At 42.3% G+C, this 26,432-nt stretch overlaps 1 protein-coding gene across 3 annotated transcripts in view; it reads left to right on the forward strand.

Moving 5' to 3' along the window:
- The window catches only part of EGFLAM (EGF like, fibronectin type III and laminin G domains), a 166,284-nt gene that overhangs the window by 50,014 nt on the left and 89,838 nt on the right, over window positions 1-26,432 (forward strand). For 2 of the 3 annotated variants that reach the window (XM_068532448.1, XM_068532451.1), the window contains exons 4-6: window positions 2,842-2,868; window positions 10,726-10,843; window positions 12,069-12,204. In XM_068532448.1, the coding sequence (XP_068388549.1) occupies window positions 2,842-2,868; window positions 10,726-10,843; window positions 12,069-12,204 (281 nt within the window). The remainder of the gene's footprint in view (window positions 1-2,841; window positions 2,869-10,725; window positions 10,844-12,068; window positions 12,205-26,432) is intronic. The other variant, XM_068532456.1, reaches the window with a different exon arrangement.

Genomic DNA, 26,432 nt, shown 5'->3' on the forward strand with positions numbered 1-26,432 from the left:
GAGGAAAGCTTCCAGAAAGGCAGCTTCCATGCTGGACTCAACCCACCCCATTTATCCTGCGAGAAAACAGCTCTCTTACAGCTGTTTTTTTTCCCCTTCTTTTCTCCATAAAATTCAATTCTGATTTTTTTTGAAATCCCAATAAAGCTTTATAAATAAATATGACACATTTGTTTCTTCTCAACTCCCCGGAGACACAATGCAGAAGAAAACGATGTCATTGGAAATGTATATTCAAACGGTGCAAGTTGTTTATTTTTCTTCCCCAGCCGGGGGCATCCTGTCCTTCCACTAACCAGTTGCTGGCTCTTCATCTATTTCTTTTCTGTTTCCTGTCAAGGTCTCTTGGGGTGAATCTCTCTGCCTTAGGCATGTTCTGTTTCCTTTTCTTTCACTCGCTGCCTCCTTCCCCATTCTACTAAATTATTCTACAGGCTAGAGCCTTGCTAATTGCTCTACGAGGAGTTAACATCAGTGCCCAGAATACCGTAGCTATAATGGTGGTGGAGGACGAGGTGGTGATTGTAACTCCTATTTAGTAAATGCCTGCTGGGCGCAGCACCTAGAAACTTATTTGTCATCCGTGATGAGTAGCGGTCACTTACTGAGAGTCTGTTACCTACCAGGCGCTCTCCCTCATGCTTTACATTTGTTCTTCCATTTCATCTTTACAACTATACTGTGACCTCATTTTCCTGCCAAGGATGCTGAGACTCAGAGAGGTGAAGTAACGTTCTTCAAACCATACGTTAGCAAGTAACAGTCGACTGTAAACCTAGGGCAGACTGAATTCTGGGTCCTGCTCTGGCTATTTTTACCAAAGCTCTCATGACTCAAAAAAGAAGAGATGCACGTGTTCGGCTTGTTTGTATTTTGCATGCTGCTTTTATTCTCAGACGTTTGCTTAAGTACCCCTCATTTGCCTCAGGAGCCCTCAGCCTCAGCCTCTGTGGTTTTAGTCTATCCTGAGGGGGGGAGATCGGGTTGGCCGCACCTAGGCCACCGCCGGTTGAGGTGCCATCTCCCCTTGAGAGCACTGGAACTTTCAACGAGCCCCTGGACCCCACCGTGGGACTGACATCATCCCTAGCGGTGTTCCCAGCTGCCCAGCCTCCTGTCCTGTAGTGAATGTGGCTCACGGCTCAGACTGGAGCACAGCCTGCGCAGAGAGGGCACGGTGCTGGTGACAGGGGTCCTGGAGTCCGCACGGTGCCTCTGAAATCAAGATCCTGTCCCGTTACATGAACCCGGGCCCGACACTCTGGCATTTCTGGGAAGGCCGCTGCAGTGCAAACAGAAAGCAGAGGCCAGGAAGGGAGACAGGCACCCTGGGCTTCCAGACCTCCTTCCTCCACTTACAGGTTGGGTAACTTTGGCCAAAGCTACTTAAACTGTCTAAACCTCAACTTTCTCCCATGCAAGGGGTGTAATCATTATACTGTTGTGAGTGGCAGATAAAATTGTGCATGTAAAAGCCTTTAGCAAAAAGTAAGAAGCCATATAGATGTTAGTTGCTATTCCTGATGATCATTGCCTTTATGTTAAATATATTCTCTCCATTCACTACACCGAGGTGTTAGAATATGCTACCAAATTATAGCATTTGATTACCTTGCCGATTTCAGCAAACTTGCACAGTTGCTACTCTCCACCCAGCACAAGGTAACACACAGTCGCTGTTCTTGGGCAGCTTTCGGTCTCATTGAGAAAACCACGTTTACATTGATAAAACAATTAGAGAGCAACATGAGACCAGATGTCGTTTACATGCCACTTACTAGACAGACTGAGGTTTTGAAGACGGAGAGATTAGTGTAGGAACAAGTGGTCACGAGGTAAAACTGGGGGCTGAGAATTGAAGCAGGGGCAGTTTCTGGAAAGGCAGAGGAGAGAGAGGGGCATTCAAGTCGAAAGGAATGGTTTGAACCGAGGGAATGAACACACACGTGTGTGTACATGCTCGTGGGCTTGTGTGTTTGGGCAGAGGGGCAAAGGAGGTGCAGAATACAGAGAATGGAGAGAAGAAATGATGACTAGACATAAAGGCAGCAAGTCAGGAAGGGGGAGGGGAGCGGTCTGGCACGGCAGAGGGGGCTCTGGATTTAGATGACTCGCATTCAGATTCCTGTATGACAACAAACCAGCTGGGTAACCTTACTGGGTCTCAGTTTCCTCATCGACAAAACAAGAACCGGAATAGGAGCTATATCATGGGTAGCGTTATCTGTGGTTCCCAGCCTGTGTGCTTCAGGGCTCTGCAGCAAACTCACAGGGGCCTTGTGGAATATTTGAACTTTGCACGGGAAACAGCAACATCTGTGTAAACTACTACTACCAAATCTTTTGCATATAACTATTGAATAAATGGAACCGTTAGGGATTTTGCCTGGATTAGAGGTGCTGTAAAAATAATACTGCGCTACTAATGGTGCCATGAACAGAGAAAGTTTGGGAACATCTGTACTCCATCACATCATCCTGTAGCATCTTACAGACCTCAATCTGTCTAGTAAGTTGCATGTAAATGACATCTGGTCTCATGTTGCTCTCCAATGGTTTTATCAGTGTAAATGTGGTTTTCCCAATAAGACCAAAAGCTGCCCAAGAACAGCAGCTTTTGATGTTGTGGGCATTAAACAAGGTCATGGTCATAGAACGCTCAGCACCACATGCGGCGCAGAATAAGAACTGAGTGAGTGTTCAAGAGAAATCACATTGCCAAGGTGTGTGTTTTCTGCCCTTGGCTGTACGTGGTGGAAGGGCAGCTACTCTAGGAGTTCATTTTAGTTCCTGCTAGCTTTCCTTTCCTTTTCATATTGTTTTGTTTTTTCTCCTCTCCAGGGACGATTGGATCATCAGATGATTTTTGTAAGTATGCTTTCGAAAAGTTAAACCCTTGCCCCAGCCCTGGATTCAGGGGGTCTCTTTTCATCAAAATGTTGATTTTCCTGCATCTCCCTCGCTGCTTAAGGCCCACGGAGACTGCTTGGTTCTAGTGGAAGCAGCAGTCGTGGAGCATACTGGGTGAATTTTTAATCATTTAGAAAGAAACTGTTTTATCTCACATGGTAGAGTAAGGTTAAGAGCAACGTTTTTAAAGGTTGAAGTAATTTAAGTTCTGTTCCAAGACAAGGTGAAAAAGATTGAAAAGGAGAGAAAATATTTCAACTAGCGAGCCCCACTGTGAGGGGAGCTCCTCCACCCCCTTTTCCTTCTTCTTTCCTCACTGCCCCTAACAATCCTAGACCTTCACAATGAGACAAAACCGGGTCACCTAAACCCGGTTGATTGACTTTCTGGAAGAATGCTGAAAAGAGGATTGGGCTGACAAATGGTTAGTCTGATTCAACTGAAGAAATGACCAAAATAACCTGGTGGATTATGTGGAATTCTGATGCACTCTTTGATAGTCTGCCTATATAAAGGCTTCTGATTTGATTAGCATTTGACACTTAACCTTGTTTTAGAAGAACAACCAGCAGGTTTCATCCCGGAAAAATAAATAGTAAAACAAATCAGGACAATTTGGTGATGTTCTTAGAGTTAGAAATAGAAATGGTCCTTAAACTGGTGGTCTTTAACACTTTTTGATCATGCATACCATCAGTTAAAAAATATTTGAACATATACCAATATATGTATATGTATGTATTTGTAAATTATACATCTGCTACTCTACATATATATTGTGTACATTATAAAATCCCACAGCATTTTAAAGGAGGAGATAAAATAGAAGTAGAAAGTCCTTATGTTTTCTTCCAACGTCTCAGTAGATTGTCTTGCTCTCTCAGGGGGATGCACCACCGCCCTGCTTTCGAGTTCACTGGTCTGGCTGACCCAGAATAGTGATTCTATTTGGGTCTTATCCAGGGTTAAGGGATAAAGCAGACAGGAATCATGAGACTTGCATCTAGTCCCAGCTCCGTCACTAGAGCAAGGGTAACTGTGGGCAAGGTCACTGAACCCCCTTGAACCTCTCTTTGACTATAAAATGAAGAGGCCAATTAGTAATGGTTGCCAACTGGGGGCTTCTTTGTTCCCTGTGGGCATATGGAAATAGGTGTGGGCGTTCTAGTGAACAAGCTTCAGGGATACTGACTCTCCTGCAATATTCAGGGTAGATCCATACGAGGAAGATTTGTCCAGCCCCAATGCTGCCCCTCTTGCAAAACCCTGGAAAATACTCCATCTTTCTGTGACCACTCAGGGAATGGAAATCCCTCCACTCTGGCCTGCACAGCCTTCCTCTGGACCTTTGGAAGAAGGCTGTTTGGAAGATAACCCTTTCCTATTTCCCTGTGCCTTCCATCTAATGATGCTAAATATTCCCAACTTCTACTAAGGCAGCCGAGGCACAGACTTAACTTATAGAGGCAACTGTGAAGTTGAACCCAAGGTTACTAGCTACCAGTGAAGGTTATTTTAGAAGAATTGTAGAATTTCCATGTTGAAACTTTGGCCCAGAGAAGTTAAGTGGCATCCTCAAAACCACACAGCTCTTTGGCTCTAGAGTCTGGATCTCCTGGCTCCTAGTCCAGTGCTGTCCCACTTCATGCCTCCTCTTAGCTATGCTCACTGGATGCCCTCCCGGTGTAGGGGCTACTTGTCCAGGCTAGTGAACAAGACAACATACAGCTTCATTTCTGGAAACAAACCACTTGGGTTTCCAGCAGTAGGAGAAAAGTGCAGCATGGAAGCGGGTAAAGGTGAGGTTTGATTCAAGGTCAGAGATTTAAGTTCAGAGCCATTCAACACGGTTTCATCATTGCAAAGCAAACAGGGATTCAGTTAAGAATAGTCCCATCTTTTCAGGGGCTCCTCTTACATAGCTATCCAGGTTGTTTTTGAACATTGGGTCTAGCATGAATTAGAATGAAAGTTTAGCAGTCCCCAAACCCCAAATAACAGTGATCCTAACAAGATGTGCATTCTTGTTCCGTCATGTAATGGTCTGGATATAACCAGCTTAGGGCTCTTCTGGTGGCTTCCTTGTGCCAGGATTCTTCCATCTCATTGCTTTGCCAACCCCTCTGGCCTGCCTCCCCATCATCCAAAATAGCTTACTGCCTCATCCACATTCTAGCCGAAAGATGAGGAAAAGGGGAAAGGGAACATATCACTAACTATTGAAGGGATAATTCAGAAATTGCCCTCAGCGTTTTTGCTCATATCCTATTGGACAGAATTTAGTCACATGGTCACATCTAGATGCAAGGGAGGCTGGGAAATGTAGTCTTTGAGTGGCCATGGTCCAACTGAAATGTACAGGGGTTCTTTTACAAGAAAGGAGAGAATGGATACTAGGGGCAGAGAGTCATTCCTATCACAGACTGTGAATGGAGGGAATAGATCTGGTGCAGTAGACATGGAAAAGGCAGTTGGACACCTGAAAAACAAGGTGCTAGCCTGAGGATTAGATGTACTCCGTCTTGAGTCAGGCAATCGGAGGCATATTAAGTCGTGCATTTTATCAGTGAAACCAGACCCATTCTTGCCCTGCCCAGAGTATAGTTATATAAACTTTCTGGGTCCAGTTTCATCATCTATAAAATGAGGAGGATAAGACTGACATCTCAGAGCTGTTGTGAGAATTAAATGTGGCACTGGTACGCAAGGATTTTATAAATTCCAAAATGGAGTATAAGTTATGATTATATTATGATTATACAATCATAAGATAAAAGGTTGTTGTTTCTGGTAGTCTGTGAGGGAGGCAAGTGTCCTGGGGAATAGCTCACTTGGTTGTAAAGTTGTTGGAGCTTTCTTCCTGGGCTCAGTGAACTAACTAACTAGACTTGCTTTTATCTTCTACAAATATAAATTTTCTGATCACATGACAGCCACTGGTGGTGTTAAAAGACAAAGGAGGCAACCTTTGGAAGGGGTTCTGTATTTCAGAAAGGGACACAAAGTAGGGTTATTTTGCAGCAATTCACCCAACTTTGCTCCCCGCCCCCCCAAAAAAGTATGGAAGGGACCAGAGGAGACTGTGGAATTCACTCTGGCTTCTACCCCAAGAAAGCAATTTCTCTGTCTTTGTTTCTCACCATCTTGTGCAGAAATAGGTCCAAGAGAGATAAATATTTTGACTAATTTTCAAACTTCCACAAGGTAAAAAAAAACAGTTTCTTTTTCTACTTTGAAAAGGGTATATTTAGCATCTTATCTAGTTTGATGAAGGCTGAAGTAGTGGCCATAAGACATTTAAGGACAGAAATAGAAAGACTTGTGTAATTGTGCAGCATTTTACTAAAAAATTCAAGGGTTATCACAAGTCACATTATTCTGAGGGATTCCATTTGGAAGGAGAGATACTGGAGGAAGAAGTGACAGTTAAATCATTGAATCCAACCCCTCTTTTTATGACCCCAACTACTCAGTCCCCTTGACCCTTGCTCTCTTATGCTAATCTACTAGCCTGTCAGCTCAGGAAAAGACACCAGAAAAGACTGGAAATAGTTAGCTTCTGGGAGGGTGACCCTCCACCTCTCAGAATATACCTGGGCTAAAGGTAGCACTGATCTTCAAACAAAAAGATTAGTTGTTTTTTAATCCACATTAAGAACTTCTACAAGTGTAGTTTCCCTTGGTTTTCAGTGATCACTTTTAAATTGTGGATACATAAATTTCCATGTTTATAGATAAAATAATTATCTGGTCTACTGAAGACCAGTAGATTTTATGATAAGTTTATGATAAGAATTTTTGATTTAAATATTATTTAATATTTTTCATTCATGTATTATCCAATTAGAACTTGGTCCCTGGAGTCAAACAAAGCAGGATTCAAATCCCCACTTTGCCGCTTAATAAATATACAGCCTTGAGCAAATCATTCACTTTTCAGAGATTCAGTTTTCTCCTCTGGAAGTGAAAATAAGAGTGATACCTACCTCATAGACCTGATGGAAGACTGAGGCTATATATGTTCCTGGAACAGAGAAAACACTCAATAAATGGTAACTAATGGTAGCTGTATTTGGTATTGGTGCATAGCTGATATCTACAATAATCTATGAAACCACGTCACTACCCCTGTACTTCATACAGTGTAATGACTTCACAGGAGGAAGGGATTCTACAGCAAAGGCTGTGAGAGCATTGGGTTGATTTGAAAGTGTGATTCCGCTTCCCTGGGAAAAGCCTGGGAGTGGCAGTTGGGAGAGGAGGGAGACAGGAGTCTTGTATACACCTGGGGCCCCCAGCCTCCTAACTACCCAACTTGAAATGAAACCAGGAGACAGATGGTGGAACTAGGGTGCACAGATGCAGAGAATTAGAGCAGGGGTGAGGATGGGGGACAGGGAGCTGTGAAAGCAGGACCGTATTGTGCAGCTATATGTAGGATGCAGTCAGGGGGAGAGAGAAGGAAGGGAAGATTAGAGACAGACACTCTCTTGGAGGCTGTAGAAATGGCCCAAGTAAGGATTCAAGGGAAGCGGAAGAAGGGAACAGGTCTGAAAGGCATGTGGAGGTGGCTGGGGGGAGGTGGGTAAGAGGCAGTCAGCCTTGTCTCCGGGGTTACTAACCCGGGGTCTGGGGCAGAGATACATATGCTGTTAATCAAGTTGGAGGGGTCAGTAGGAGAAGTTGGTTCTTGATGAGGTAATCTGTTTATATCCTACATCTTGGTTTGATTTTTTTCATTCACTCAGTAGTTCATTTATTCATTCATCAAAAAGCACTGTCTGAGCATTTGATACATGTCGGATAATGCTAAGCTTTGGGATGCCAGAGGAGTAAGAACTTGCTTCCTGCCCTCAAGCGGGTGGGGAGAAGGTGACCGGTAAACAGACAATTACAGTATAAGGCGAGTGTTGCTACGATTGAGGTACACCAAGGACACCAGGGAAGCATAGAGGAGGGACGCCTAACCAGACTGGGGGCTGGGGGTCAGAGAAATGAGGTAATGTCTTAGCTGAACTGAGTCATGAAGGATGAGCAGGGGTGAGCCAGGCAGGAGCAGGGAGAAGGACATTTCATGCAGAGGGAGCAGCCAGTTCAAAGGCCCAGAGGCAAGGAATTGAATGGCATAAATTTGAGCCCTGCCAAGTTCTTAAGTATGACTGGAATGTAGAATGTAAGGAAGGGAGGTGGCATGAGATGATGCTGGAAGGATAAACAGGGGGATGCAAAGATGCTATTGTAAGTGGAAGTGACATGAGCAGATTTGGGTTTAGGAAAATAACTTAGCAGTGTGGAGTACAGATTGGATGTGCAGGAAGTATTGGTGGCCGGGAGAGTCAGAGCCATTGTCATCATTATGAGGACTTGGACTTAAATGGCTGTGAGGATAAAATGACATAAACAGATTCAAGTGATACGAAAGAGTATTGGTAACTGATTGAATGGTGGTTAGGGAGGAGGGGTGGTGAACATAGAGAGGAAAGTGTTGAGAATTTCTGGTTTAGGTAATGAGAGAGAGAACACAAAGGGTGAAGCAATTTTTTGTTTTGTTTTTGGTAGTCAGAGGAGGGATGGTTAGTTGAGCTTTGGTTATGTTGAACTTGAGTTTCATGGTAGTTGCTGGGTAGAGAAGTTCAAGAGGCAGTCACAAACCCATGTCTGGAGATCAAGAGGCAGGTTAGAGCTGGAGATGGTGGGAGATGTCATTCAAAGGTGCTAGAAGCTAAGGTAGTGGTAGATGAGCTCACCTAAGCAAGGCTACAGAGTGAGAGGAGATGGTGAGGGGTGAACTTCTGGGAAAGACCAACACCTAAGGGGCCAGCAGAGAATGGGGAGTGGGTGGAGAATACTTGGAAGGAGCAACAAGAGAAGTAGAAGGAGACATGAAGGAGCAGTCACAGTTTCCAAGGAAACCAAGAGATTTCAGAAGCAAGGGTGGGCAACAGTATTGAAAGCTGCAAATAGTCAGGTAAAGATGGAGACATTCCCACTGGGTTGACTGCAGAGTCGTGGTGACTTTGGTAGGAACATCTCAGTTGTGTGCAGTGAGGAGAGGCCAGATGGGAGCAAGTTGAGGAGTGAATAGGAGGCGAGAAGGTAGAGACAACTTCTTTAAGAATGTTGCATCTCTGGAGAGGAGACAGGGGCACATGTGTGGTGGGGAATAATTGATTGTGTAAGATAAGAGTGACTTGAGCACAGTAAATACTTATGGAAGCATCAGGTAGATAAGGGAAAGGTTGGAGATACAGGAGAAAGAGAGGAGGGGAGACAGGTGGAGTTCAGAGGCCAGGAGAGGTGAACCAAGCCCTAGACCAGTGGTTCACAAACCTGGCTGCCCATATTAGCATCACCTGGAGAACTTTAAACAAACTGACACCCAGGCTTTGCCCCCCCAGAGGTTCTGATTTAAGTGGTCTGGAGTGGAATCTAGCACTGGTATTTTTTTAGATCTTTGAGTGATTCTAACGCGCTTTCAGGGTTAAGAACTACTGTAGTAAGTATTCAATAACTATTTGTTGAATATTTTTAAAAGTTTTTGTCGATCAGTTGATTAGTTCTCCTCAGCAACAATGAATGTTTAATCATTTGCAGAGGATGTTGTGAAGAAATATAAGACAGGATACCTGCTCTCAAGTGGCTTGCGATTCCATGGGAGAAGTAGTAATAATTTTTAGTATGTATAAGTGCTAATTTAGTGGCACAACACTTGGTAGGGTAATATCAGTTCTGTGTGGTCAGCTGTCAAGGGGAAGATTTTGGCCTCAGAAAAGGTGGAACCTAGGTAAGTGGAGCAAAAGAAGGGTTTCACATGCCTAAGACAATAATCATTACAATCCTGTTTCTTGAGGACATCCTTGGTACCAGCTACTTTACATACATTATCCCAAATATTGCAACTATGCAAGATAGTTATACATCATCCCCATTTTACAGTGGAAGAAACTAAGGCTCAGGGAATTTAATATCAAGGCTATAGCTAGCAATACGTGGCAGAGTCAGAATTCAAGCCCGGGACTGACTGATTCCAAAGTCAGTATCATTTCCACTACAGTTTACTGGGACCAGTGGCTTCAGGCTCCCACTTGCTATTTGGTACTGTAGTCTCAAGATGGAGCAAGTCATCTTCAGCTGGGACTTTTTGGTCAAGGCTGTTTGTGCAGGTGAAGTTCACACAGACATCCATCATCAGTCCTAGTGGTTCTCAGTGTGGGCGTTGATGAACCACCAGCAGCATCACTTGGGAACTTTTTAGGAATGCAAATTTTCAGACCCCTTCCCAGATTTACTGAATCAGAAACTTTGTGGGCCAGCCTTAGCAATTTGTTTTAAGAAGCCCTCCTGGTGATTCTGATGCAGTTTAAAATTTGAGAACCAAAGTTTGATTCCCTACTTTGTGGATATAAATCAAGACCTCAATTTGCTGTTGTGGCTAGTCCCTGAGCATCTGTGATATGCAGATGGAAAGAAAGAACTGGGGGATTCTAACCCTGGAAAAGATTGTTACCTGAATTCCAGCAGCCTAATACTCTCATTGAAGAACTCAGATGTTATGAGCAACATCTGATAGGGTGAATGAGTCCCAGTTCTACGACAGTGTATTGATTCCAATAAAGGATAATTCATTAGTCTTGGGAAATACGTCATGGTGTTTTCCTCTTCGCAAATTAAAAAACTTGGCCAATCCTAGAGAAAGCAAAACAATCTCCCAAGCAAGTTTCACAGGGGCCTCAAGATGCAACCCTCATGAGATTGTCTGGTTTGCCTCAAAAGAACTTCTGATCATTGACACATTTCCTGTTCGGTCATTGACAGGAGGAAGTGATCGGAGATTTGAAACCAGGCACTGAATACCGAGTAAGCGTGGCAGCTTACAGCCAGACTGGCAAAGGGCGGCTTAGCTCTCCTCGGCACATTACCACTTTGCTCCAAGGTAAAATGCGTTCAATTCATTAATAGTAAGAAAGCGATGGGTACTATTCATTCATTCCTTCATTCAGCATATCAGTGAGGACCTACTATGTACCAGGCACTGTGCTATGCTAGGCTCTGGGAATTCAGTGGTGAACAAAAACAGGCACACAGCCCCTGCCCTCTCAGAACTTAGTGGCGTGGGTCAAGACGTTATCCAATTAATGTGTGGCCGCAGATAGTGAGAAGTGCTTCCCATAGTGCTGTAAGATCTTCTGTTGTAAGATCCGATATAGGGGTGCGATAAGGATTCCCTGCGGACATGACTGCTAAGTGGGAATTAAGTAAGTGGGAGCTAAGAAGGCGAGGAAGGGGAGTGGGAGAAGAGATCTTATAGGCCAGGGGAATCCAACAAAGGCTCATTGAGGTGGTACTGCGCTGGACACTGGGGGACAAAAGTGGCTTGAAGACATCGTTGCTCATAGGAGCTCCTTGTGGAGGGAGAGGCACGTGGCAGGCAAGTAGATCCAGTGCATCCGAGGTCTGCCCAGCTGGCTCTGGAAGCGCTCAGAAGGAGCACGTCCTCCACCCCAAGGCTCAGGGAGGGTTTCAGAAAGAACCATATCTTTGGCCCGGTTTTTGAAACCTGCATAGCGTTTTGCTAGGAAGAGAAGGCAGAAAAAATATTTCTGGCCGAAGCAATAAAGAAAGGCTGGGAAATAAATGTGAAAGCCTAGATATGAAAATAGTAACAGCAGTTACCTTGGGGTGATAGGATCATCCTACATCTTTACCCATGCGGCTTTTTCCAAATGTCCTACCATTGGTATGTATTCTGATGATAGGGGGCAGGAAGAGATACACAAAAGAATTGAAAGTAAGTGACAGTAACGCTAAGCATTTAATTTTCCTTGTAGGTAAATTTCAATTCGGACATGCTAACAGAGGTTCTAAAGGGTACACATCATTGTGTGTCCTGGGGTCGATAGTCTGGACATAATTTAGTTGGATTTCCAGCCTGGGGTGCTTGAGGAGAAGGGAAGACCAGCTCTCATTGACAAACCTTCCATGAATCCAGCTGAGAATCCAGTTGTGATTTTGTGTGTGTGTGTTTATTTGGTTTGGAGTTTGAGGCAGTTCTGAACAGAGATGTTTAGGCTGTAGAAAGCACACATGTTTTTTTATGCATGAAACCCCTCCAGCAGCAAAGACCACAGCCAACTCTAGTTGTTCGCTGTCCTGCCTAGATTCCTGCCTGCTTCCAGTAGCACCTCAGCAGCTGCACGTCACTGTGGTTTCCGATTCCGAGGTGGCCCTATCTTGGAAACCTGGAGAGAGTGAAGGAAGCTCCCCTATTCAGTACTATTCTGTGGAATTCATCAGGTAAGTTAGTGGGTCACATTCAGAAGCCAAATGTACTGACCTCAGTCATTCCAAACACGATAGAAGACTCCATTGCATGTGAATTTAAGAGACGACAAAGGCTTGGAGGCCTATATTTACACTCTGACTTGGGCCAGCACCTGTCCCCAGCCCTCTTTGATGGTGGGTCATCTGGTTAACCTGTCTGTACCCACCTGACCTCTTCCCCACTTCCCCGCCACAGTCAGACTGTCCTAGGCTCTGAAAACTCCCGAGGGACCACTGCCAGCCTGCCTGCATTTCACACTCAAAACTTGCCTCCCTGGCTTTGAAACATTGTGTCTGAAGTATATATTTGATGGTGACTTTTCTCGAGGGAGAGGAAAAACAACCTTTAGTGCAATGCATTGTTGCCTTTGCATCCGTATTGCCATGGGACAAGTTTCTTGGTTTGGTTTCAGCTTTTTTCTCTTGTCTACCTCTCCAGCTCTCGTATTCTAGCTTATCAGAGGTAGAAGCTTATCAGAGGTAGAAGAGTGATTAGAAGTTCTTCTAAGAACTTACAGATGTAAAAACATGGATTCTCAATGCTTCTATGAAATTTTAAGCAAGAACAAAACCAAAAAAACACCCACCCAACCAATGAGTAAAAGTAATTCCCCATCTAGGGCTCTTCCTCTGAACTCTAGTTGCAGTTGAATTTTGAATTGAAGCACCTAGGTGATGAAACAATGTTGTTCTCTACATTAAAGGTGATTGGGTTTGTCTGAGGCCAGTTGCTTCATGGATTCATAAAGAGTCTTGTTCAGCACCTCATTCCTTAGGCTCTCTAAAGCTGGGGCAAAGGATTCTGCCATGATTTGATTAGCTCTGCTTCTGTTTCTTGACTTCCTAGCCTATTTTTTGGTAGTAGAAAACAGATATTTGTTTCTTCAGAGAAGTACTGCACTGAGTCTCTTTAATGCTTGAGTACAGAGCTCGTCTCAGGCAGGACTTATTGAATTGCAAGTGGCAGAATCTTGAAAGAAGATGAGACTGTAATGTATTGGCCCCTGTGAGTGTCAAGTCCTGTGACAACTCTAAATTTGGGGAAGACTAGCTCCGTATCACATCAGCAGTCTGTCTCCATCCATCTCTGTGCTATGCTGCCCCCTTTATTGGCTTTAGTTTCAGGTTCTTCCAGTATAGTGGCAAGATGGCCACCAGGCACTGAAGGCTTGCTGTCTACTAGCTCAGCTCCCCACTGGAAAAGAGTGGCTCTTTCTCAGTGGACCCAGTAGAGTCTCAGTATTCATTCTAGCTGGCCAGGCTCTGGTCCCTCTTCATTAGCTGTGCCAATCACTGCGGCCAAGGAGAAGAGTACACTGATTGGGCAGACACTCGTCATATTCTGAGCTCTGGAACTAAAGACTGGTGGGTCATTCAGGCCTGAAGTACACAGATTGAGAGTTCAAGAGGGTTGTTTCCTCAAAGCGAAGTTGTGCAACTAATGGAAAAGGGAGGAACAGATGCTGGGAAAATTAAAAAATAAATAAATAAAAGATGCCCCCAGCCAAGCTCCAGACCAATGCCCTTCAGTGAGGATAATCTACAATCCTGTTGTTGAACAGATTTGGTAGGCAAAGCCCGGAATGTGCCTGGAGTAGAAAAGATTCTAAGCCTGGTTCCAATAGTAGTTAAACTGCAACAGTGGAAAGTCCTAAAACTTCAGCTTTCTCATCTGTAAAACTTGGAGTGAAACTTAACGTTTCTAATTTACTTGTCTAACATCAGCAAAGCAAAATGTAATACTTTAAAATTTTGAAAACTGGGCAATGTTTTTCATAGTAGCCCATCAGGTCACCAGTGTAACCCTCAGCAAAGATGATGGTTATAATTTACTATTTTTTTTTTAACATCTTTATTGGAGTATAATTGCTTTACAGTAGTGTGTTAGTTTCTGCTTTATAACAAAGTGAATCATTAATTTTGTGGTAAAACATGTATTTCTTTTTTAAGCTTCAGTCTGGCATATTGGTAAAAGGTGGAAATTGCAGTTTCTTAACCTGTGTGTACAACTGAAAGTAGAAAATGAGATGGATTGAGAGCCAGAACTGGAAGGGAGTGCTTGCTGCTTCCTCTACTGCCAGCAGGGGGCCCTGTGCAAGTCACTTCGCCTCCGTAGTCTCAGTGCCTCACATAGTTTAGGGTCCCCAAAAGGAGAGCGTTTTACAAGGACTTGGGTGCAAGTAGTTTATTTTATTTGGAAGCAGGAATGAGAAGGTTGGGAGAGGGATGGAGGACATATGACTGTGTGTTACAGAAGTCACTTCTGCAGGCAATGGGGGCCTCTATAGGGGCTTAATTCTATGGAGATCTCTCTGGAGCACACAGAATTCCTCTCTAATTTGCCTATCAAAAAGACAAGAGCCATTTACCCACTGGCTTCTGTCCTCTTTTTGTTGATTGAAAGTTTCCCCCAGGGGTACAACTTCCCACCCATCTAGGCTCTGCTGGCCCTTGGATTAAGGGGGCAGGTCCAGGGAAGAAGGAGGAGGGATGTGAGCACAGCATGTGCTTGAGGTTCCATGCTGGCCTTGCGAGGCAAGTTGGGCTCACTTGAAACTCTCCACATGACAGCCGCAGCTGAAATCAGAACTGGGAGAAGGGGAGGTGACACAGGCCCCAGAGGCATTGACTACAATGTCCTTACAATGCAAAATATGGGTGATAACTTCTTCCAGCCTTATAGCTGGAATAGTCCTCATTAGGAGGATCAAGTGAAATCACATATGAGAAAGAGCTTTCTACAAAGCTTTTTTGACATCTACATGTCAAAAACCAAGCTAAGGAAAAGGAAACAAACAAGCAAAAAAGCAAAAACCCTATACACGTGTAAGGTATATATGGGTGTTATGTACCTACATTTAACAATTCTAATTCTTCTCCAACAAAAATACATCTTAACATTCAAACCTCTAACATTTGAGGGGCTCAGACCCCAAATTCTTAATGTATATGTATTTTAAAAGTATATACCATTTTAACAAACTGTTAAATATTTTTTGTATCTGTTTATCTCAACGAATATAACTCTACAATGTCCTGGAGACATTGTAGATGTCTTCATATTTAGAACTCTTGGATATCTCGGTGTTCCAAACGGAACATGGTAGAATACGGAAAGCCAGCTCCTGGTTCCACCCCCTATACTAGGAATTCTGCTTCTGCTGTCTCTTCCAGAATATGTAACCTCAGTCAAGTTATTTTATCTCAGGACTTCCATTTCCTCATCTGTAACATCAAGTTAATGCGACCCTCATAGCAGGGTTGTTGCTCATAGTCTGCATAAAGTGTTTATACATAGTAGACATTCAATATCTGTTTCTTTCCTTCCCCCCCTACCACTATTTCCCCTTTACAAAGAAAGAAATTGGGACTCAATTGCTTAAGTTGCTTTGCCAAGGTGAAATGACTGGTTAGGGACAAAATTAAAATTAGAACTGAACTCTCTCGACTTCCAGCCCAGGGCTCTTTCTACAAAACCCCATGTCCCCTTCATGTCTGTGATCCACCTTCAGAGATGGAATCCTGGACTCAGCCCGCCCGGAGCTCTGCTGGCTGAGGAAATGGGAAGCCTCATCTTAGGCCGCTGTTTGCTGTTATTCCAGAAGGAAAGCTCTCGCAGCTTGTTGTGGCGTTTAATGTTTGGCTGCAAAAGAAATCCCCACGTTCATTTGTAAACATCTCAGAGTCTATCCCATTTCAGTTGAGAGCCTGAGGATATGTGTTTAAAGAGAGCTTTCCTGGGCTCTAAATCAGAAACTGCAGTTCGTGTGAAAAGTTTTGGGGGCCTACAGTTATCTATTTTTCCCAGAGAGGTCTGTTTAATGTTTAACATTGAATTCTTTTTGCCCAGATACCTACTGTGTACACAAACACCTGTGACAGGTCTCTGGGTGAGCCAAAAGTGTCTTTTCCTATCCCAGAGGCAGGCCTTTGACAGGCCAAGGCTAGGACGTTGTAGAAATCAGTGTATCGCCAGAAGTTATCCTCAGATTTCACCCATCTGAATGTGAAGTTCTTGTCTGAGTTCTGTCACTGGAGGATTAGGTTCCAGTAGGTGCTTATTCATCAGTTGCCCTTATTCAGTGGGGATAATGATGTCAAAGGCATTGTTGGGAAATAGTCTCAAAAAACTTTTAAGGAACTATGTAACTGGCTAGTAAGAGATTAACCTGAAAAATTACACTAGACCAGGGTATGGGGTACTGACTGCGTATTTGCTAGTTTTGTTCATATTTTGGGTGGACATTCCATGTGTTTGTGATGCTGTCTTAGGTCAGGCGGGCCAAGCAAATTTTTGTTCTTCATCCAGCTTCTACCTCCTGTAAAATGGAGGATTCCCACAGGGTGAGCGTCTTGAAAGGGTGCTCTCAGTGATTGTATCAGAAAGGAGACTTGGTCTCTGGCTCAGGCAGGATGAGGGTAATCTTCATAATGTCTCCCAAAGTCGGCCCGGGGACGATTCATCAGCTTCCTTATTTACAGTAGATTTTAAATTTTTAATCAGTGTAGAAAAGATTTTTTGAAGAGGCAAATTCTAAGTAAGCCTGCAGGCTGTAACATATTTTGCAATGTTTTTAAAACTTTTTCTTCCTGCTTTTCTAAAACAGAAAAACCATGCATTCGAAGTAGGAAGAATATATATGTATATATTTTTTGCCTGCTGTTGGATCTTCGTTGCTGCACGCGGGCTTTCTCTAGTTGCGGCGAGCGGGGGCTACACTTTGGTGCACAGGCTTCTCATTGCGGTGGCTTCTCTTGTTGCGGAGCATGGGCTCAGGCGCTTGGGCTTCAGTAGTTGTGGCACGTGGGCTCAGTAGTTGTGGCTTGCGGGCTCTAGAGCGCAGGCTCAGTAGTTGTGGCACACGGGCTTAGTTGCTCCACGGCATGTGGGATCTTCTCGGACCAGGACTCGAACCCGTGTCCCCTGCGTTGGCAGGCAGATTCTTAACCACTGCGCCACCAGGGAAGTCCCAGGAAGAATATTTTATTTCTAAAGTGATACTGAAAATTTCTTTGTGGGCAGCAATCTTAGTGTTCATTAAAATAAGAACCAAGCATAAATATAGCTACCTATGTTTTGAAATATTTTGTCTATAAATATCTGAGAAACTTTCCTCCTTCGGCCTAAGAATTTCCCCAGGGTAAGTGCTTTTCTCATAAGTGAAAAATATATACTATGGTGGCAATGAAAACCCAAAGGCCTGGACAAATAGTCCTTACCAGTAATGTTTCAATTGGGGTGCTGTGTTCCATATATGCTATCTATCAGGTTGGTTAAAGGTGAAAATAGTTTTCATTTAACTTACCTATACAGTTAAGTCCCCTACATATGAATGAGTTCCGTTCTGAGAGCACGTTTGTAAGTCCAATTTGTTCGTTAAGTCCAACAAATTTATCCTAGGTACCCAACTAACACAATCAGCTATATAGTACTGTACTGTAATAGGTTTATAATACTTTTCACACAGAGAATACATAAAAAACAAACACAAGAAATGAAGAAAACATTTTTTAATCTTACAGTACAGTACCTTGAAAAGTCCAGTAGTACCAGCTATATCACTGCTGCTTTAACACTTGCTTCCGGACATCCTGGGCTTGAAATAAAGATACTGTACTACTGTCTCTATACAGTACTGTACGGTTAAGTACACAAAAGCACAACCACTTGTAGAGGATGCACGCATGTGACAACATATGCCAGACACATGAACCAACTTACATGATTGGACAAGCTAACGCACGTTCACATCTTTGAAAGTTCCCAACTTGAAGGTTCGTATGTAAGGGACTTACTGTAGTTTTTCTGTAGGTGTAACCTGATTGGTTAAAACTGCTTCAGAGTTTTGTATTGTCAGTTGTTGGAAAGGGCAGATTAAAGCTTTCAGTGGCTATTTTTAATAAGAAGTCCACCAAGGCTAATTTTGGGTGCATGTGAAAGTTCAAAATATTTCTGTGTGTTTTAGGGACCTAGGTCAAGAAATGATCTCTAAATCTCAGCCCAAGACACTAATACTAATAAATGTGAAAGAGCAATGCTTCCTTTCTTTTCCCTTTCACACGTTTCTGCCTAAATAATTCCCTGGTCCCTTGCAGATGCCTTCCATAATAAGACTTGCAAAATTCATCTTCACGCAGAGCTGCTTTTAAGCTGATTGCAATGTCTACATATTGGTTTTACTTGAGAATCTCAAGGTCATGCACACCTGGGTGGTGCACTGAAATTATTATTTCAAAATAATTTTGAAAATTATTTTACAAATTGATATTTTTGTCAAAAGTCATCTGTCTTTCCATCCCATCATCAGCCTACAAGTAACAAATGAATTTAATTAGTTTCCTCCTAAGAAGTGAACCTGCAAAGGCTGTTACTGAAATGAAGATCAAGTCTGGGATTCAGAGCAGAAGCTGAACGGATTATGGATTTTCCTTGAACAGTTTTAAGGGATGATGTGATATGACTTATGGTCAAGGGCACAGGCTATGAAAGTTAAAGAAATGTTTCATTCAGAATCGAGACTTACAGTCCAATGCTTGGTATCATCTCTCAGGTTTAAGTTTGTCCAAATGTGGAATCAGAAGACGCAGCTCTGAGCTGGCCTCTAATCTTGGGGACAAATGGCTTGATTCCAGTTTTAAGCTTCCTTACATATGAAATAAGGCTGGATTGCTTGACCTCTAAAATCTGGTGGCTCTGATTTTCTGTCCTCGTGACAAAGGTGAGGAAGTATAGGTGGTTTACTACACAGGGCTCTGGACCTAGCTTCCTGGTCCAACCCTTGCCTCCACCACTTTTAAACATAAGATTTTAGTTGCATTATTTAACTTCTCTGTCTCTCAGACAGAAGAATGGGGATAACAATTTACTTACCTCATCGAGTTGTTGTGAGATAAAGCGAGTTGATGCACACAAAATGCACAGAATAGCACCTGTTATACAGTAAGTGCTCAATCAATGCAAACTGTTCTTATTAAGGCTTTTATGACAGGTCTTTCCTGCTTTCCTTTATAGCCATGTTCTTTCTCGGCTAAAGGTCTTTATGCTTGCTATACTCTGCCAGGATATATCTTCTACTTCTTTACCTAGTTAACTCTTGTTCATCCTTCAGTTCCCCTGCTTAAGTACCACTTCCTCCAGGAAGCCTGCCCTGAACCCTGCCCCCACCTCAGACTAGGTTAGGTACACCTGCAACATTTACTAGCAACACTCAGCACACTTGTAGTTAATTACTTGTTCGAAGTCTGTCCTCCTTGCCAGGCCATGAGGGCAACGTCTTGACTTGCTCCCTTCTGTGGAATATGGCACCTACATGAAGTAAACATAGCACGTGTCAAGTAGGTGCTGGAGAACATTTGGATACAGGCAGCCATGTGATTGAATCCAGAGAGTGACAACAACTAGCTGCCACCTTGCGCAAGATCCTTGACCTCTTTGAGCCTTACTTCCCTTGGCTGTAAAGTAGGGATGATAATAGTGGATACCTTGGGAGGGTTGTGAAGATAAATAGATGTCTGTACAGTACTTAGAAGAGTGGCTTATGAAAATAGTTTTAAGTGTCAGTTCTTTTCCTTACCCTAAGCCCCATGGTAATGGAAGTGTATTGCCATACTAGTCACAGGAGATTGAATGAATCCTTTACGGCTAATTTCCAAGGCCACAGCAGTAACCAATATCATTCCTTACTAACTGCAGAAATAAAAGGCAGACAAAATCCAATCTGGATCTGTGTGCACGTCCCCTTTCCTTCCCCCCGACCCAAAGTTACTTATTGCTTTTGTTTTCTCATCATAAAAGGGATAGTGGTATGTGGTAAAGCTTCAGATAATACCTAATGTATAAGACTAACTTGAAAGCTACCATTGAGATTTTATTTCATATTGAATGATAACTTGTGTTTTGGAGCCCTTCATACCTGCAAGTGAATTGCCAACTTTTTTCATAGCGTTTTACTAGAACTTATAGCAATAACTGGGCAAATGGCTGCAATATTTAACAGTGATGTAGCCCTGTGTTGGTTTTCCTGCCCCACAAAATTATAGAGCTTGATATATTTAAAGAATCGTTCTTACACAATTAATCAATTTTGAGGAGAATGGGAAAAAACAGCAACAAAAATCTCCCTTTCTTTTCAAGAAATTGTTTAGGAAGTTGTGTTGTTTAAGTATAAGCCTTCCTTATAGCCAACAATAGAATTAGAAATAAGCAAGAGTGGGCTTGTTTGGGTGTCAGCTGACATTTCATATTAACAAGTGGTGTTTTGTGAAAAATTCCTTTTTCTTACCTTTAGTTTCCAAATTGAAAATCTCAGAACCACTTTCCAGAGTGGTATGTAGTCCCAGAAATTCTGGTAGCCATCAAGTTCCTCCATTCAGGCTCAAATGGAAGGGCGATTCTGAATGTTTTTGCAGAAGTTTGACCTACAGTTCTACAAATTGATCCCTTAAAGCTTCAATCCCTCCTACCGTGAGCTTTCCTGATGTAATCCCTGGTCAGACTGATGGGAGTTGACACAAATTGAATTCTTGTGTACCAGTGCTGGGAGCCATTTGTAAAGTGTAAATGAAAGTGTGCTCTCCAGTTGCCCCGTCAGGGACAAATTGCCAGCTGAGTTTATCATTACCCCATTCTATCCATCTGTTTGTCATTTGGTTGGGTGGAACCAATTCATAAATAAAGAAATACGGCTGAAAGCTGCAGGTCAAATAATACATCTTTTCTTTTTTCTTAACTGTGATTACTTAGTGGTTTTGGACTTTCCTCTGCAGTTCATTTTAGTGTAGAGCAAATCCTGCATAAAACCAGGTCTGTAAAATTGAGAGAGACTTGGAGGCCTTTCCGAGCATGAGGTTTTCTTTCACTCCTGTCGTATTTACCCTGGATAACTATGGGATCTTAAAGCAGGGTGCTTAACCTGCAGTCTGTGGATCCCCAAGGGGCTCATGGATAGAAGGCAAGGGGTCCCTGAACTTTGGTTGGACAAAAATTACGCTCTTAGTTTAACCGACTGAAATGTAATGTTTTCTTCAAATATGAATGTAATCAACAAACTGCAGTGGCATTAGCAATTCCTGTGACTTTGTCACCTTTAGAATCACAGATATGTTCTTATCCCATTACAATTGTTGCACATATCTCAAAATACCATTTATGGTTATCACTACTATGAAATTATTAAGTCCATTGCTAAGTATTGTTATTTAATGTGTTAATGAAGAAGTATCTATATTAATATATCATAATTTTTTATTGTTTTGGTAATTGTTTCTAGTATAACTGGTTTCCTGTGTGATCCTATGCATTTAAAAATATTATTCCAAGAAGGGATTCACAGATTTCCACAGACTGTCAAAGTAGCACAAACAAGGTTAAAGACTTTTGTCTTAAACACTTTGTGTTTTTTTTGGCTGCGTTGGGTCTTCATTGCTGTGCGCAGGCTTTCTCTAGTTGCGGCGAGCGGGGGCTACTCTTCGTTGTGGTGCGCAGGCTTCTCATTGCGGTGGCTTCTCTTGTTGCGGAGCACTGGCTCTAGGCGTGCGGGCTTTAGTAGTTGTGGCACGCGGGCTCAGTAGTTGTGGCGCGCGGGCTTAGTTGCTCTGCAGCATGTGGGATCTTCCCGGACCAGGGCTGGAACCGGTGTCCCCAGCATTGGCAGGTGGATTCTTAACCACTATACCACCAGGGAAGTCCAAGACTGTTGTCCTAGACCAGGGGTTGGCAAATTTTTCTACAGGATCAGGTAGTAAATATTTCGTGCTTTGCCAGCTATATGGTCTTTTTCTCAACTATTGAGCTCTGCCATTGTAGCAGGAAAGCAGCCTAGACAATACCTAAACAAACAGTTGTGGTTGTGTTTCAATAAAACTTTATTTACAAAAACTGGCAGGCAGCTGAAGTTTGCTACCCCCTGGTTTAGGGCATTGTGTTATTCCCAACGTCTAAGTTTGAAGATATTTTAATTCAGCTCAATTCACCCTTTACTGGATACTTACTGTGTGCATACATTCATCCAAACATGTACGTATTGAGTATCTTCCACGTGCAAAGCATGTGCAAGAGATTTCGGGGTGAATCAGCTATTGCCTCTGCTTGGACAGTCCAGTGGGGAAGGCAGATGAGCAGAGTCCAGAGCTGTGAGTGTTGCAGGCAGGGGTCGGGGCCAGGGGCCTAGAGGAACACAACCTTGACATCTAACCCAGTTTTGAAGGAATCTGGGAAGGCTTCTTACAGGAGTTAAGGAAGACATATCAGCAATAGCCAGGCACAAGGGGAGGGAGGAAGCAGCGTGAAAAGACTCAGGCCAGAAGAAGCTACTCAAGCAGTGGCTTGGAGGCAAAAAGATAATGTTCTTGGACTTGCTTAGAAGTCTGGAGCTCTGTGTAGTGAGAGATAAGGCCGGGTAGGTAAGCAAGGTTTGGAGCAGGAAAGCCTTTATAAAGGATCTCGTGTTTGTCCTGACAGGAATAGGGAGCTATGGGAAGGGTTAAGCAGGAAAGGAATTGATAGTATTTGCATTTTGAAAGATCACGCAGACATTCCAGGGAACACAGAGATGAATAAGACAATCAGCATGTTAATGAGCTCACAGCCTAGTAGGGAAGACAGAAATGTAAAATTCCATTAGAAGGTGGTATATTCAGTGTAATGGTAGAATCAGATTTAAGCGGTAGGAGAGTCCGGAGAAGAATCTTTTCAATTCTGTGTCTGAAATGACGCTTAGAAGGAATAACATGAAGGAAAATATTGAAGGAAGGAGCCTCCAAATAATCCAAGGTCCTCCAGAAAACATTAAACCATGGAACGCTAGGCCCCATACTGAGGGAGGGAGGACACACATATCTCTGGTTGTACAGTAATTAGGCTTTTGGTCCGCTCCATCTCAGGCCTATAGAGTGGCCTCCACTGTCAAGGCCATTCTGGATGTTCTGTGGATCCCCTAGAGGGCTGTTTTCTGCTCCAATGAGTTCCTCTCTCAGAAGTATTTTCTCAGCAGGATTTAACCATTCCTAGCCCAGTTTCCTAGTTAATGTCTGTAACATGCTTGAATATCACTCCCCACCTCAGCTTGAACTTTCTAGAGAAGGGGTTCTCAACCCGTGGGCTCATTAGAAGGTAAAGAAATCAGCTGAGGGGGTCCTGACCAACAGGTTTTCAAAAGTAACATGAAACAGAAAAGAAAATATCAGAAGGCATCACACATAATAAAAATAAGAATTATTTCGTGAAACTTGTGTTTCCGCTGTGCGTGCATATTTGTGGTGTGTACCGGGTCACAATGTTCAATGTATGTCTTATTGTGGATCATTCACAAATGTTGAAACACAGTGCTCTGGAGAGTGATGTATCTAGAGCATACTTAGAGTTTAACAGGCTGCATTTCCACTTTATGAACATTTATCTGTAAGTCATAAATTTGTCTTCATGGCTGAAAAAAATCTGTTTTCTTTATTCTCGGAGTTTTAGAGTTGGAAGCACCATCTAAGGTATTCTAGAAGAAAAACTTCTTGTCCAGTGTTTTTCAAATTATGGGTCACAACACTTCAGTGGGTGGTGAAATCAATTTAGTGGGTTCTTATCAGAATTTTTAAAAAAAGAAGAAAAGAAAGGAAAAGAAGAGAAAGAAGAGAAAATAGCAAAGTGAATAACATAGTAAGGAGAGTAAGGATAAGTATTTTTTCTTGAAACTTTTCTTTCAGCTTTGTACCCACATGTGAGTCATATACATATAGTATATATATATGAATAGGTATATTGGGTTGCTATGCAAAAATGTATTTCTTACTGTGAGTTGAGGTCAGATACATTGAATGAAGTCCAACCTCTTACTGTGTTCAGGAAGTAGCTGGTTACATTTCTGATGGATGGCCACCCAAGTTCTGCTTCAAGACAGCTGCCGATGCAGAGCTCAGCCCTTTCGTGCAGTTGACTTTGTTGTCAGCCATTCCTAATTGCCATCAAAGGGTCTTCTTTATAATGCACTGCCATTGGCTTCCCTGTAAGGAAACATTGGGCCTCCTAGTCCAATATGGAAAACACAGAAGGCATCTTCACCATCTTCATTTGACAGTCTATCTCTTATCTAATGACACTGGCATATGTTCACTATATCCTCTCTACCCCAAGCCAATTAATACCAGCCCTTTGAACTCTGCCTCAAGTGGAGATGGGTCTAGAGCACTTCTGCCAAGTGATCAACCTAGAAAACCACTTTTTCCTAGGATATGGACACTAGGCCTTTTCAACAGCAGGTAGTCCAGAGAATTCATATTGAGTTTGTGATCAGTGCCCCCTGCCTTCCCCATAGATCTTTGCCACACCAGGTTTTCTCTGCTTTATTTCTATGCCATCAGCTTTTTAAAAAACCTAATATAAGATTTTACGTTTATCATTTGAGTTGGTTTTGCCCTTGTGTTTCTGCACACGGAGGTCATTTTGACTTTTTATTCTGTCATGAATGTCTTGTGAGGTCACGTTCCAAGCAACTATTTGCATTTCCTAAAGTTCTTCTTTTTCAGATAGTTTGTTAGTGTATATAAATGGAACTGATTTTTGTTTTTTTTTTTTTTTTTTGTATCTTGCAACTTTATTGAATTTGTTCATTAGTTCTAACAGTTTTGGGGTGGAGTGTTTAAGGTTTTCTATATATGATACCATGTCATCTGCAAACAGAGACAATTTAACTTCCTCCTTTCCAATTTGGATGGCTTTTATTTCCTTTTCTTGTGTAATTGCCCTGGCTAGGACTTATAGTAGTAGGTTTCTTAGAAGTGGTCAGAGTGGGCACATTTGTTTACCCTTGTTCCTGATCTTAGAAGAAAATTTTTCAGCTTTTCACGGTTGAATATGATGTTAGCTGTGGGCTCGTCATATATGGCCTTTATTATGTTGAGGTAAATTCCTTCTATACCTAATTTGTTGAGAGTTTTTATTGTGAAGGGATGTGGAATTTTGTCAAATGCTTCTTCTGCATTTATTGAGATGGTCCTCTTTCTTTTCTTTCATTTTGTTAATGTGGTGTATCAGATTTATCGATTTGACTATGTTGAACCATTGTTGCATCCCAGGGATAAATTCCACTTGATCATGTAAGATCATTTTAATGTGCTGTTGAATTTGGTTTGCTAGTATTTTTTCTACTTCTGTGAAAAATGCCATTGGAATTTTAATAGGGATTGCATTGAATATGTAGATTGCTTTGGATAATATGGACATTTTAACCACACCTCTAAGGTATCACCTACAACTTCTAATTATAGTTTTCTCAAGTTAAAAATTTAGTCACTTGCAAAGTTATCTGACTACAAAATCATTCTAGAATTTTATAATCTTCTTTTCACTCTTTTACAGTTGCCTTGCTTTCACTTAGTTCAAAGGCAATTATGTTTTAGTGGTTCAGCTTTACCAAGTTTTTCAAAACCATTAAACACAGTTATCACTTGTATTTTTTACTCATATTCACTAGTTTATATAATATGGCATTAAATAACATAATTACAATAACAAACATGAAAGTCATAAATAAATTTGGAAATAAACACAATGGACTCTTGATAAGCCAACCGCTGAATTAGTGGGGACTAATGAGGATCACTGGTTAATCTAACAAATTGGTAAAGTAGAGGCTGACAAGGAAAGCTTTGACTATGTGTGATATGCAGAGAGGTGCCGTATATTCACTTACCTACTTACTTATGGCTAATGTTTTAATATATTATACCAATCTTTTATATAGGTTAATTGATCATTCATGTTAGGAACCCATATTATTTATTCTCTTTGGATATTCCATACGATATTTTACATGTAGTTGGTGCTTAATTTATCCACATTCATACATAGAGCTAATGCTGCACTCACCTCTTCTCCACCCAGAGATGCTCTATTCCTTTTCAGTTATCACAACTCAAATATATTTGAAATCTAACTTAAATTCTTCCTGGTCTCATATACTTTCCCCAGGATGCCAGTTCACATTGACCTGTTCAAATATGGCTCTTGAAATATGCAACTTTTCACTGGCTTCCTAATGGTCCTTAGATGTATTATCTGCCGATTAGATTATAGATTCCCTGAGAATGGAATTGTGTTTATAGTTCCTTAGAGGCTCCCAGAATATAACTTCTGTGATGGATGCATGGTTGATAATCATTAATCACCTGCCAACTGAATAGCCCAAGGCAGCCACCTACTGGGTTTGATGGTA

Source organism: Eschrichtius robustus, chromosome 2, assembly GCF_028021215.1.
Source record: "Eschrichtius robustus isolate mEscRob2 chromosome 2, mEscRob2.pri, whole genome shotgun sequence".
Taxonomy (NCBI): Eukaryota; Metazoa; Chordata; class Mammalia; order Artiodactyla; family Eschrichtiidae; genus Eschrichtius; species Eschrichtius robustus.